Source organism: Bactrocera neohumeralis, chromosome 3 (genome assembly GCF_024586455.1).
Source record: "Bactrocera neohumeralis isolate Rockhampton chromosome 3, APGP_CSIRO_Bneo_wtdbg2-racon-allhic-juicebox.fasta_v2, whole genome shotgun sequence".
Lineage (NCBI taxonomy): Eukaryota > Metazoa > Arthropoda > Insecta > Diptera > Tephritidae > Bactrocera > Bactrocera neohumeralis.
The window spans coordinates 5,729,409-5,742,108 of record NC_065920.1 but is presented as its reverse complement, the minus strand read 5'-3'; the positions used below and the strand labels follow the sequence as shown (position 1 = coordinate 5,742,108).

At 33.1% G+C, this 12,700-nt stretch overlaps 1 protein-coding gene across 6 annotated transcripts in view; it reads left to right on the top strand.

Moving 5' to 3' along the window:
• Window positions 1–12,700, top strand: part of LOC126753198 (dual 3',5'-cyclic-AMP and -GMP phosphodiesterase 11) — a 171,862-nt gene that overhangs the window by 132,567 nt on the left and 26,595 nt on the right. For 3 of the 6 annotated variants that reach the window (XM_050464442.1, XM_050464441.1, XM_050464443.1), the window contains one exon: window positions 9,612–9,936. In XM_050464442.1, the coding sequence (XP_050320399.1) occupies window positions 9,692–9,936 (245 nt within the window). In that variant the 5' untranslated portion in view covers window positions 9,612–9,691. Of the gene's footprint in view, window positions 1–2,086; window positions 2,996–9,611; window positions 9,937–12,700 lie in introns of those variants that run through there. The other 3 variants (XM_050464440.1, XM_050464438.1, XM_050464439.1) reach the window with 2 other exon arrangements.

Here is a 12,700-nt window from a genome sequence, read left to right as displayed (position 1 = left end):
CGGCTGCTGCTGCCGCGGCTGCTCGCGCTGTTGCTTTCAATACAAGTGTGTGTGTGTGCGTGCGTGTGAGAGTGTGAGTATGTAAATAAGACATGCTCATTTATGCAGCGCATAATATTCTCATAAAAATGACAGAAATTGTATGAATAAATTATATGCGTGGCAAAGCTTTAAATTCAAATTCGACGTAGGTGGCAAAAGCTATGCAACAGCCCTGCAGTGGCGCGACCGTTATTTTTAGTACGCTGTGCTTTCTTCCGCTAGATTTTATAATATTTTTATTGGATTCTCCTCTGTGCATTTGCATTGACTTCCACCTTTTTTTTTTTGAAAGTGCGCAGGCTGCAGTGGGCTGGTGGTGCTTGAGGGATGCTCTTACATTGTAACTGCAGATATGTACATTTGAATATACATTGTTTGTTGTCATTTAAAATTTATGAAAACAAGAAAAAATGTTACTTCGTCTGCACCGAAGCACCCCTCCCAGACGCATTTTTTATAACATAAAACGCTAGAGAAATCTCTTTAACTTGCTTTCGAGCGATCAGTTTGCATAACAGCTTTATGCTGTAGTAATCCGATCTGAAAAATTTCTTAGGATATTGTAACCTTACTTTTACAATAATTTGTCTAATTTTCGATATTGGCTAATAAGCAGCTTCTTTGGAAGTAAAGGTATTTACAAAATTTCAGATCGACTACTCAAAAACTGATCAGCGGGTGCGATAAAATGAGATAAACTACTTTCCTTGCCTAAACTTAGGCGCATTATACAAGTTTTACGAAAGCTGACCTTTTTGATAGATAATCGTTATCTACTATATTACAGAGTTCCTTTAAATACAGAAAATTGCTTAGGCTAGTCTAAAGCTCGAAATCAACTAATGATAATAAATTTCGGCTTCTTTCTGTGTTTATGTCTTAAATATAGCATTTAAAAAAATTAATACTATGTTAAAGATATATCTGATATTCTCGCCTTAAAGTTTATTTATTCAAAAATATTAAATATAAAGTTTATAATTTCTTTCCTTTTTAAAGTTAAGTTAAGTAAGTTAAGTTAAGTTAAGTTAAGTTAAGTTAAGTTAAGTTAAGTTAAGTTAAGTTAAGTTAAGTTAAGTTAAGTTAAGTTAAGTTAAGTTAAGTTAAGTTAAGTTAAGTGAACTTCGACATGGCTTGGTTAAAAATATCTTTAAGTCTAAAAATGTTGGTGCTAAGAAATTCTTCTTAAACATTTTAGTTCTAAAATATGCTTACTACCTTTACAAATCAGTCCATAATTAAAAAAAAATAAATTAAAAAAAATTATAAATTTCAAAACTAGACATACTCGCCTCTAGCTGCAAGAGATACTAAGCGTCCGCCGCACGTGTTTGCTCAGGTTCACTTTCGTAGTTAAATTTTTTGTTTTTGTCATTTTGTGTAATACAACACGCTGTTTGCATAAACCATACACGCCAAAACATAAAAAGGAAAATAAAATTAAAACAAATAAAGTTGCAGCACGTGTTGACAAGTGTGAAAATTAGAGCGCATAAACGTGTGGCGTCAGACACATTATATAACGGAATATATGTTTGTACAATTGTTTTTCGAAGCGTTCAAAACTTTTATAAATTTATCACATTTCCGTCGCGAATAAAATATTTTGCGGAAAATCAACACGTGAGTTGAACATTGTGGCTGAAATAAAGCGATAGCGGTAAATAGGAAGTCGCGTATGCGTTAAATAGTTCAACGATTTACGCAGATTAGGAAATAAAAATTAAAAGAAATTAAATTAAATCAAATAAAATAAAATAAAATAAAATAAAATAAAATAAAAATTGGTTCAAAATAAAAAAATATATATGCAAAACGGATGTGATGCAACAGAAGTGATTTAGTGCAAAATACTTCAATAAAAACAATACATATGCCGCTATATACATACGAAAGAGACAGAAAAACTTAAAAACAATGAAATCGGAAATTATATTAATTTGAAAATACGATAATTTACTCCTTGCATGGAAAGCGAAGAAGTGCAAAAATTAATTTTCAGTATTTTTTTTTAGTTTTTAGAATTTTCTGCTACTGTTTGCAACTTTTATATACTTTTGTACTAAAACTAACAAATTTTCAGTGCGATTCAAAGAATACATAATAAGAAGAATACACAGAACTTTGCAAAAGAGAGTGAATTTTGAATTGAACACAATAACTTAGTTAAAATTCAGCTCTAAAATAATACTGTCAAAACAAAACAACTCAGTAAATAAATAAACAAACAACGCTCAACGGAAAACCAACATTGAATTAATTAAAAGCACACAGTCGACTAAAGAAGCAGCAAAATTCAACGAAAGTTATTATGAAAGTGCATACAACAGCGAGTCAATTGCAGTTTTTAATATTACAAACTAAAGTAAAAGTCAAAACAAAAACGTTGCGGCAACAAAAACAACAAGCAAAACAGCCACAGCAGCGGTTAATTAAAGTGTTGAAGCAACAGCGGCAACAACAGCAAAAGCACTTGTTAAAACAAACTCGAAATTTCGTTTGGACAACTGCAGCATTAGCACCCAACGATCAACCACAAAAACAACAACAATATCAACGCAACAACGAAGGTGAGCATTCCTTGCTGCGCACAAAGCAAATTCCATTACAAACGCAGCACGGCACATTGGCTTATATAGCGCTGGCCGATACGCTATCGTTGTTGCTGTTGCAGCTGTTAGAGTCAACGTGGCTGGTTAACAACGCAGTGCCGGAAAATAAATCAAAATTAAACTCTTTAAGACGGAGGGACTAACATTCGCATTGCTGGCGGGCCCCATGGGCCAGGCTGCAAGTATGTGCCGATTTCGTGGATGTCGCTACAAAAAGAATAAGACAAATAAGAATACAACGGGAACAGCAACAACAACAACGACAACAGCAAATAGCGCCACAACAGCTGCAACGGCCGCTACAACACCAACAAATACGGCGAATAGTTCGCCGGTATCAGGTGAGCAGAAATACCCTGAAACTCGGGGGTTGCTGTGTTTAACTTTCGTGGAAAAACAGTTAATGAAATGCAAGGAAAATGGGAGTCGTGCATTAAGTTAGGATAAATGTGAGGAAGTAGGTTTTGGAATGTTTGCGGTTTTAAGGGTTTGAAGTATTTTGGTAGTATTTCGGAGGTAAAGGTTGGAATTTATTGTAATTCATATTTTAGTAAAATGAAAAAAAGTCCAGAATTTCGAGATTTTCTTGCATTTTATGAAAATATTTTTATAACCTATATTAGATTTGCAACGTAGTTTGTAAGTATATAACTGATCCGCTAGTTGACCTGAGTCGATTTAGCCATGACCGTCTGTTTGTCTAGTTCCTCAATTTTTGAGTTATCAACTTCCTAAGAAATTGCTCATTTGTCGGAATCGCCCATATCTGAACACTATAAGATAAAGCTGCTATAGAAATGCTATAGAAATCGTCCAAAATGCAGTCCTTGTTCTGAAAACACTTTTATTTGATTCAGATCACAGTCGGCGCTAGAATTACTAAAAACATCGTTCATATCGGAAATACTATAGCATATAGCAGCCCTGCATATTGGTCGATCAAAATGAAGATAAAGATATTTTTATACCCCTTGAAGCTTTTAGAACTGCATCAGTGGAGTGTACTTACAATAGATACCTTTGGATATTGTTTTTCTGATTATTAGTGTGTTTAAATTAGTACAAGGTCAAGTGTTTTGAATTCATTGTTCATTAGCGAATCGCGTACCCTAGCTCATACATTTCTGGCTTTACAAATAGATAAATATTTTAATTTAATTAGAGTTCAGTTAAAAATAAAATTAGTTGCATTACATTTGTGGTTTAATAATTTCGCATAATTTTCGAAAACACTTAATTTACCAGAGTTGCCAACTTTAGACAACAAAAGTAATTCAAAATTTTGAGCATATAATTAATAGCTTCGTGCAAATCAAATATTACTTTTAAGCCGGTTTGAAGTGCTAATTTTGTCTGAATTAGTTAGAAACATGGTGTAAATAGTAGGTGATACACGTCGTATGAGTAACATTTTTTGAAAAAGCGAGCAGCAGTTTTAAAATATTTGTAAGTATAGGTAAAAAATGATGCATTTTATAGGAAAACTTAGCTTTAACAAAAATATTACTTATGATATTTTTCTGACGGCCTTGTTAATAATATCTATAGGTATACACTGCGTATGAGTAACATTTATGGTAAAAATAGGTTTTTTAAGTACTTTATACGAGTACAAGGTAAAAAAGGTTAATGTATAACGGAAAAATTCAATGTTTTATTTCTTATTTGCCTCTCTTGTAATCTGAGAAGAATTTCTTCTTACTTTAGAGATTTCATCAAATTCGGAGAAGCTGCAATTTTTTCCTTTAAATGAGTCAAAAATTTAATTTTTGTTGAGTAAATCACCTTTTATGGCAAGTTGCTTAAAAAGGACACAATCTGTACCTGATTTATTATAAAAAAATTTGCAAAAATTTTGATTTTCTTTTTCTTTTTTTCTCAAAATTCGCGGAAATACTTATAAAGAAAAATTTTTGCCTGCCTTTAATAAATTTTAAAGGAAAAATTCATGAAAAATATGCAAAATCAGAAACAGTTTGAACTTGCTACAGGTTTATAATGTTGCTTGAAAATTTTGTAACAAAATAAAAACTTTCTCTCATTTTCGCTAATTTGGGCTCAAGTAGGTTTTGATTTCTTCATAGAGGAGAATAATTAATTATTAGGTAAACATAACAGCAAACAACTACTGCTCATAAATCAAGTCAGAGATGGTATGGTTTATCTCCGTAGGTAACAAAATTGTTGTCCTACACTGCGTATGAGCAACATATTTGCAAAAATTTATATTTACTTTCTAGCATAAAACGGTATATACGAAATTTTTTGTTAACAAGGTGCATTTGAAATCGCTTGCAATCTGATATTGCCACTGGCGTCCTCGACGCATTTCAATAATGCACAATGTTAGTGTCTCTTTCATTTTTCATGGCTGTAAACATTTTTGTCAGCGCTGCTAAGTGCACTTTGCTTTGCTTTACTAACTGCTGTAATTTCCGTTCTATTTATATTATATTATATAAAATAAAATTTGAGTGCAACGAAATGAAAATCATATAAAAAAAATTGTAATTCAACTGCTAAAATGTGTATGCTGCCGCATCTGTGTATGCATTAAAGTGCACTACTAAAACGGCAAAGTGCTTCAAATGCCAGTTCGCGAATATTTTGTGATATTTTAAAAAAGCCAACGGTACACAAATACTCGTAACGTAGAAATGGCACACGCAAAAACGCGAAAAAGGCCAACAGGATGTCACAGCGCGGAATGCCGCTGGCATGCATACATGTTTGCTGGTGGAAAAAAGCAAAAAAGAGCACCGTTACAGGATATGCGCTGACATATACTTCAGCACAAATATCTCTCTATAAAATTCTGCATACAAAAAAGTTACATGCGGGAATGAACGTTAGCTAAACACACACATATTCACACATACGGCATAGCTATGGCGTTGAGAAAATGCAGTTATGCGCGCTGCCAGCACATTTTGGCGTCGGTGAAAGTGGTGACCACAAAAATTTATGGGATATTTGAGTATGTGCGAATTTTTTTTTATGCAGTGCGAGATTTTAAAGTGTTTTATTGAGTGGTTTTAGGTTATAGTTGGGATATAAAAAAGCACTTGGGAAAATTTTTCAGTTTCTGAAAAAAGTTTGAGGCTCTACAAAAGGCTTGGATTTTAAATATTTTTTCAACGTGTAAGAATTTTTTCTTTCAAGTATTTTGAACCATATATGTACTTATTTGTAGAAATCACATCACATTTTGATACAAAATTTTTCTTAGAAAGCAAATATTTGACAAATTTTTTCCAAAAAGACTTCTAAGTGAATGGGTGGTTCTAGAAATATGTGCAATTTTTAAGTTAAAATTAAAACAAAAAAAAATTAAAAACAATTAAAAATCTTAAAACAAAAAATGTAGAAAAATTAAAAACAACTAAAAATAACATTAAAAGAATTAATAAAATTTTAAATTTAAAATTTTTCCGCAAGAAAAATTATCAGTAAATGGTTTATAAAATATAAGCAATAATAAAAAAAAATAGTAAAAATAGTAAAAAGTTTACTAGATAGTGTTATTGTGCAGCTATGGTTAAAATCTTAAGCGGATATGTGCTACAGTATGCTATAGTCACCGATTACCGTCAGCAAATAAAGGTAGAAAATTAAATTTCTTGGGATAGAATAAACTATGTCTCTACCAGTTGGTCTGTAAAAAAATATTTTGAGACAATGAACAAATTTTTTTGAACTTTTTTTTGAAAAACTTTTTTTTAAACTCTTTTTGAAATTATTATTTTTGAACTTTTTTTTTTTGAAAAAATTTTACTAGAGCAAGTCTTTGAAACTTTTTATTGAAGTTTATGCAAAAAAAATTTTTTTTAATTAAATAAAATTTACTAGAATTAATCCTTTTTTTTGTTGAAAATTAAAAAAAAAAAAAATTTACAGGAAAGAGCAAGTTTTTGAAACTTTTTATTGAAGTTTATGCAAAAAAAAATTTTTTAATTAAATTAAATTTACTAGAATTAATCCTTTGAGACTTTTTGTTGAAAATAAAAAAAAAAAAAATATTAACAGGAAATTTCTGATATGAAAAAATATAATCATAAAGGGTTAGTTGCTTTAATTAAGTAACTCAGATTATAATTATTCTCTATACTTTTACTGAGAGCAAAAAGTAGCATTTTTTCGAAAAAAAAAACAAATTTTAAACGGAATTTAATGCAAAATTCCCAAACCGAAGTACTCAAAGAAAGTTCACAGATTTGTAATTAAGCACTTTTGCGCAACAAAAATTCGTGGCTTGTTAATGTAAGTGTAAAATCAACTTGGCAAATAAAGGTTGCAACAACAACAAAAAATGCAAGTTTGCTGGCAAGTTAGCAAATGCATTAGAGCTCAACGCCGACTAACTGCTTTATCGCTTTTAAATGCGCTGCAACAAAAAATAAATCAGTGGCATAGGAACTTTTTGCTAACGGTTAACTTTTCACACACCAATGCATAAAAATTTCATTTCATACGAGAGCTGAGTGTGTGCTTGAGTTTGCTTGTTTTTTTTGCAAATTTGCGAACACACACACGAGTAAGTGTTTTATATGAAGGTAGGGTGCCGGCAAAAAAAAAAAAATCAAAAAAAAATAAAATAAACAAGTAAGGAAGGGCTAAGTTCGGGTGTCACCGAACATTTTATACTCTCGCATGGTAAAGTGATAATCGAGATTTCATAATACGTCATTTACATATTTTTCAAACACCGAATTTTTGTAAAGTTTTATTCCGCTATCATCATTGGTTCCTAATGTTTATACTCGTATTATACAGAGAAGGCATCAGATGGAATTCAAAATAGCTTTATATTGGAAGAAGGCGTGGTTGCGAACCGATTTCACCCATATTTCGTACATGTCATCAGGGTGTTAAGAAAATATTATATACCGACTTTCATTGAAATCGGTCGAGTAGCTCCTGAGATATGGTTTTTGGTCCATAAGTGGGCGCGCCACGCCCATTTTCAATTTTTAAAAAAAACCTGAGTGCAGCTTCCTTCTGGCACTTCTTCCGTAAAATTTAGTGTTTCTGACGTTTTTTGTTAGTCGGTTAACGCACTTTTAGTGATTTTGAACATAACCTTTGTATGGGAGGTGGGCGTGGTTATTATCCGATTTCTTCCATTTTTGAACTGTATATGGAAATGCCTGAAGAAAACGACTCTGTAGACCTTGGTTGACATAGCTATAGTAGTTTCCGAGATATGTACAAAAAACTTAGTAGGGGGCGGGGCCACGCCCACTTTTCCAAAACAATTGCGTCCAAATATGCCCCTCCCTAATGCAATCCTTTGTGCCAAATTTCACTTTAATATCTTTATTTATGGCTTAGTTATGACACTTTATAGGTTTTCGGTTTCCGCCATTTTGTGGGCGTGGCAGTGGGCCGACTTTGCCCATCTTCGAACTTAACCTTCTTATGGAGCCAAGGAATACGTGTACCAAGTTTCATCATGATATCTCAATTTTTACTCAAGTTACAGCTTGCACGGACGGACGGACAGACGGACGGACAGACGGACGGACAGACAGACATCCGGATTTCGACTCTACTCGTCGCCCTGATCACTTTGGTATATATAACGCTATATCTGACTCTTTTAGTTTTAGGACTTACAAACAACCGTTATGTTTTTCTCGTTAGCAACATTGTTGCGAGAGTATAAAAATGCAGGAAGCAGTGATGGAAAGTCTACAAAAACGCAAACAGGAAACTTTTTTACACACAACTTTGATTCGTATGCGAAATATATATGTAAATATGTATGTGTATATGTACATATCTGCATATATGGTATATGCCAATACTACAGCCAACATTTGTGTGTTAATTTGAGTGCTGCAATGGTCGGAGAAATAAAATTTGCTCATATGAATGTGCTTGCATTTTCCCATTTATGTATTCATATGCATCACACTCACAAACATATGCAGTTGTATGTATGTGTGCTGGCGTATAAAAATAATTTAAACTTGTTAGTGTGGCACAAATGACTTTAACGAGTTTTCTGGCTGCTTGGGAATGTGTGATATGCCGTTGGTTTGTTATTGTTTTTGCTGTTATTGCTGCTGCCAAACCCAATTTGTGTCGCACCCTAGTGGTTTGCCCTTGCTAAAGCTTTGCTCGTACAAATTTTATTTAATCCTTTATACACTCAAACTGCAGTTTGTTCACTATGGAATAGTGCTTGTAGGGTGCGAGGGTATAAATGATAGGGGTATACATACATATTTGCGGTATATGTGGTGTATGTTAAAAGAGTTTTTTTTTTGGAGTATTATTTTTTTTCTTTAACGGGGGGGCTTATGACGAGAATTTGTGGCTCTGCGGGGAGGCTTCATTAATAACGTGAATTATTACAGATATAGCTTCCAGGGCACACTTGTGTAGTTTTAAGGTGTATATAATAAATGTAGATATTCATATATGTGCAAATTTACCGTTATATTTTTCATAAATAGTTTAATTGGAGTTTGGACTGTCTGTTGGCCCTTCCTTTAGAGCGTCCTGCTAAAAAATGACATGATGGAAACGAAACACGCGTGATCTGTCAAGAAAAGGCTAATGAAAATAGTACCTGTACTTAGATCACCCGTTAGAAATATCAATAACACATAAAAGCAATAAAAATTTAAAAAAGTGGAATTAGAAAAATATACCAACGTATTGGCACAAATCTCAGCAAAAGATGTTAGATTAAACCATTATTCGTGGAAATTAAAAAATCTGCGCCAAAGCCCGTGTACTTAATTCGCATACTCCTACTACTTTCAATATTACTCCAAATACAAGCAGCGACTTACACAAACCAAAAACGTCTAAAAAAGTTTCTAAAAATATCTTTCATTTTTATCTAAAAAGATTTGTTAATTTAACAAAAATTTTAATTTTTTTTTCAAAATTTAGTCATTTTAAGTGACTCAATAATTAATCCCCTCCATCCTTCTTTTCTTGCAGGCCTACAGCTGCGTAGCATTGAGGAGCCGAGTGCGCAGTGCCACCAAACACAAACACATCATTACCATCACACCGGTCGTATGCCAGCGGCGGAGCAGGGGGGCACAGGGTGCGTCAGCTTTGAAAACGCCAATGCGTTAAATCAGCGTACCGGTGTCCCCCTGCAACTGCAAACTACACAAAATCAATATCATCATCACCAACAGCCACAACAAAACCCGCACACCATGCAACATACCACACAAAAGGGCTACGATGCCGAACAGGCGCGCATGGAGGCGTGGATGGATGAGAATCAAGAATTTGTACAGGATTATTTCATAAGGTAAGCGGCTGCAGCTCACGCCAAAGGGTAGGTGCTTGGCGTGATTATGCCGAGGTTGAGCGCAAATGAGCTCAGAAATTAATAAATACAAGCAAATAAAGGATTAGCTTGCTAAATGTATAAAAGAGTTGTGCAACAGCAGCGCTTCGAAGTGATTGTCTTAAGCTCGACCTTGTAGAAAATCCTAATAATCGTGCTTATATGAGAAGAAGCAGCAGCTTAAGGAACTTAAATGCGAGAGTAAATAAATATATGTGTGCTGCTGTGTGAGCAAAACTGGGTTCTTAAGCTTCTTTGTATAAATATTTATAGCATTACTATAACTACGAGTCTATTGTGAGTTTGACAATACAGCTTAATATACTCGTACATATATTTATATGCAGAGCATGCGAGGGAATGGTATATGCGCGTTAATGTACCTCAAAGTACTAATATTGTATATTTTTTGCTTTGCAACTCCTCTCATAACATAATAACAGGAGTGTATATAGCGATGTAGTACATTTGTGTATGTTAATTGCTTATGTAGTTATCATTGCTTGGCAACAGTATGCAAAAGGCAACCAAGTGGTTGTCAAGTCGGTATTCAGCTTTTGATTTAATTTGAATTTTATGATTTGACAATTCTCATTGGAAGTCTTCTGTCTAGCTGCCAAGCTATTTTAATTCTTTAAAAGGCAGTTCTGGTTTACAATGTGAATAAATATTAAATGAATAGGTTTACATACAGTTGCCATTTTAGGTTAATTAGTTCGATGGAAACGAACACAAAGAAAATTTGTCTACTTAAATTGACTAAGATATCCAACATATGAACCTATGTTTGAAGAAAGGTTAGGCTTTATAATATACTTATATAATTTACTTTATGTATTGCTATAAAATTTTTAAAACCCTTCTGTTCTACTTTCGATCCAATTTGATACCTTTACTTGCGTCAATCACATAAGTATCTGTAATAGCAGTTTTAGAGTAGGTTAAAGTGTCAATCCTTTTGCCAGTAAGAAGTTGGTTCGTGTCTTGGTTAAAGAAAAAGTTGTACTATTTGCTATTCTGAAAAACTCACCAGATACGGCCAAACTGTTTAATATAAAAAATCTATCGCGTAAGCATTTCATAAATGCTTGATTAATTTTGTATTCCAGTTTCGTTTAGTAAAAAAAGGGTTATTTACAAAATCCCTTCAACGTGAACTTGGTACACGTCTTGAAGAAGAAAGTTAAAATAATTGAGTTATTTTTAACATATTCAGAAGGCAAGGCCAACCAACATCTGTCCAAGAGTATTATTGTAATTGACTAGATATATTAAGTATAAGTTCGATCCCTTCGTAAATTTACTTTTGGAATTTCTCTGCCGAATTTGTAAAACTTGACACTTAAGCGTCTCTGATTAATTTCGTGCTCTAGTTTTATTTAATAAAAAAAAGAGTTCCCGAATTTATGATTAAAATTTTCATTGTTATCGTTGTCGTCTAGATAAGAAGACCCAAATGTGGAAATTATTTCCAAGGTGATCACTACAGTTGACTTCTATAGATCCTCTCCGTAAATAATGGACTCACTCGTAAATTTTTGTTTAGAAATCCTCTACCTTAGTTGATGATTCGTGTCTTTCCTAAGTAAAAAGTTTGTATGTGTCTCTGCTAAGAAGACCCAAATGTGGAAATTATTTCCAAGTTGATCACTACAGTTGACTTCTATTGATCCTTTCAGTATAAAATAGACCCTCTGGTAAATATTTAATTAGAAATCCTCTCAATAAGCTGATGGTTTGTGTCTCTGCTAAGGGAAAAATTAAGCTGTACTCAGTTCATATTCAGCAAGTAAGGTTAAACAATTAACTGTATAAAATGGGTGTTGTAAAAATGCCATAATTGTCTGACTAATTCACTATTATATATTTGATTGGTAAAAATATCGATCTTTTGCAAATTTACGCTTAAAATTTTTATCGTTAAGAAGTTGGTACGTGTCTCTGCTAAGAAGATCCAAATGTTGAAATCTGCTAAGAGACAAAATGGCAAAAAGTTAAGCTTTATTTAGTTAATGTTCAGCAAGTAAGCCCAAACAATTGCTTACAAAAAACATTTATTTTATCAATTTTGTATCAATTATCAAACCAATTATTAAGAGAACACTGAAAAACTTCATGTTGACTCAAGAGCGACATTAATTTTGATAACTTCCTTATGCCACCCCGAGGCAACCAATCCTATTACCACCAATAATACGCACATGCATCTAAAAACCAACCGCACACAAAATCACTAAGAAGTATGAGAGGTGAAAGGTGGGCATAAAAATAGAACTTCCATAAATTGTGTCCAACGGAATCAGGATATTAAAGGATATTACAATGTCAATCAATTTATTAGCGACAACACGAGCAGCTGTAATAATGTTTCGTTATGTAAATAAGTGAAATGAATTCAAATGATATTGAGTCCGCCAACGAACACGCGCCGCAGCAATAAAGGGAATATGAGACCAAAGTGACGCAAAGTTGAAATAAAAATAACTGAATAAAATGCAATAATATGAAAATAAATATTGTATTAAAGTGTTAAAAAATTCAGGCAAGTGTGAAAGAGTGCGCATGAATATAAAATTTCAATTGCTGGCAAGCGATGTGGCGCGAGCGTCAATGCTGTGAGTGTGAAGATTTAATAGAAGGTGGGGAAAAAATTGAGCGGAATGCAGAAAAAAGAACCAAAACAGCAAAAAGCAAAAAAAATAAGCGGAAAAGTGGAAACTCTTTC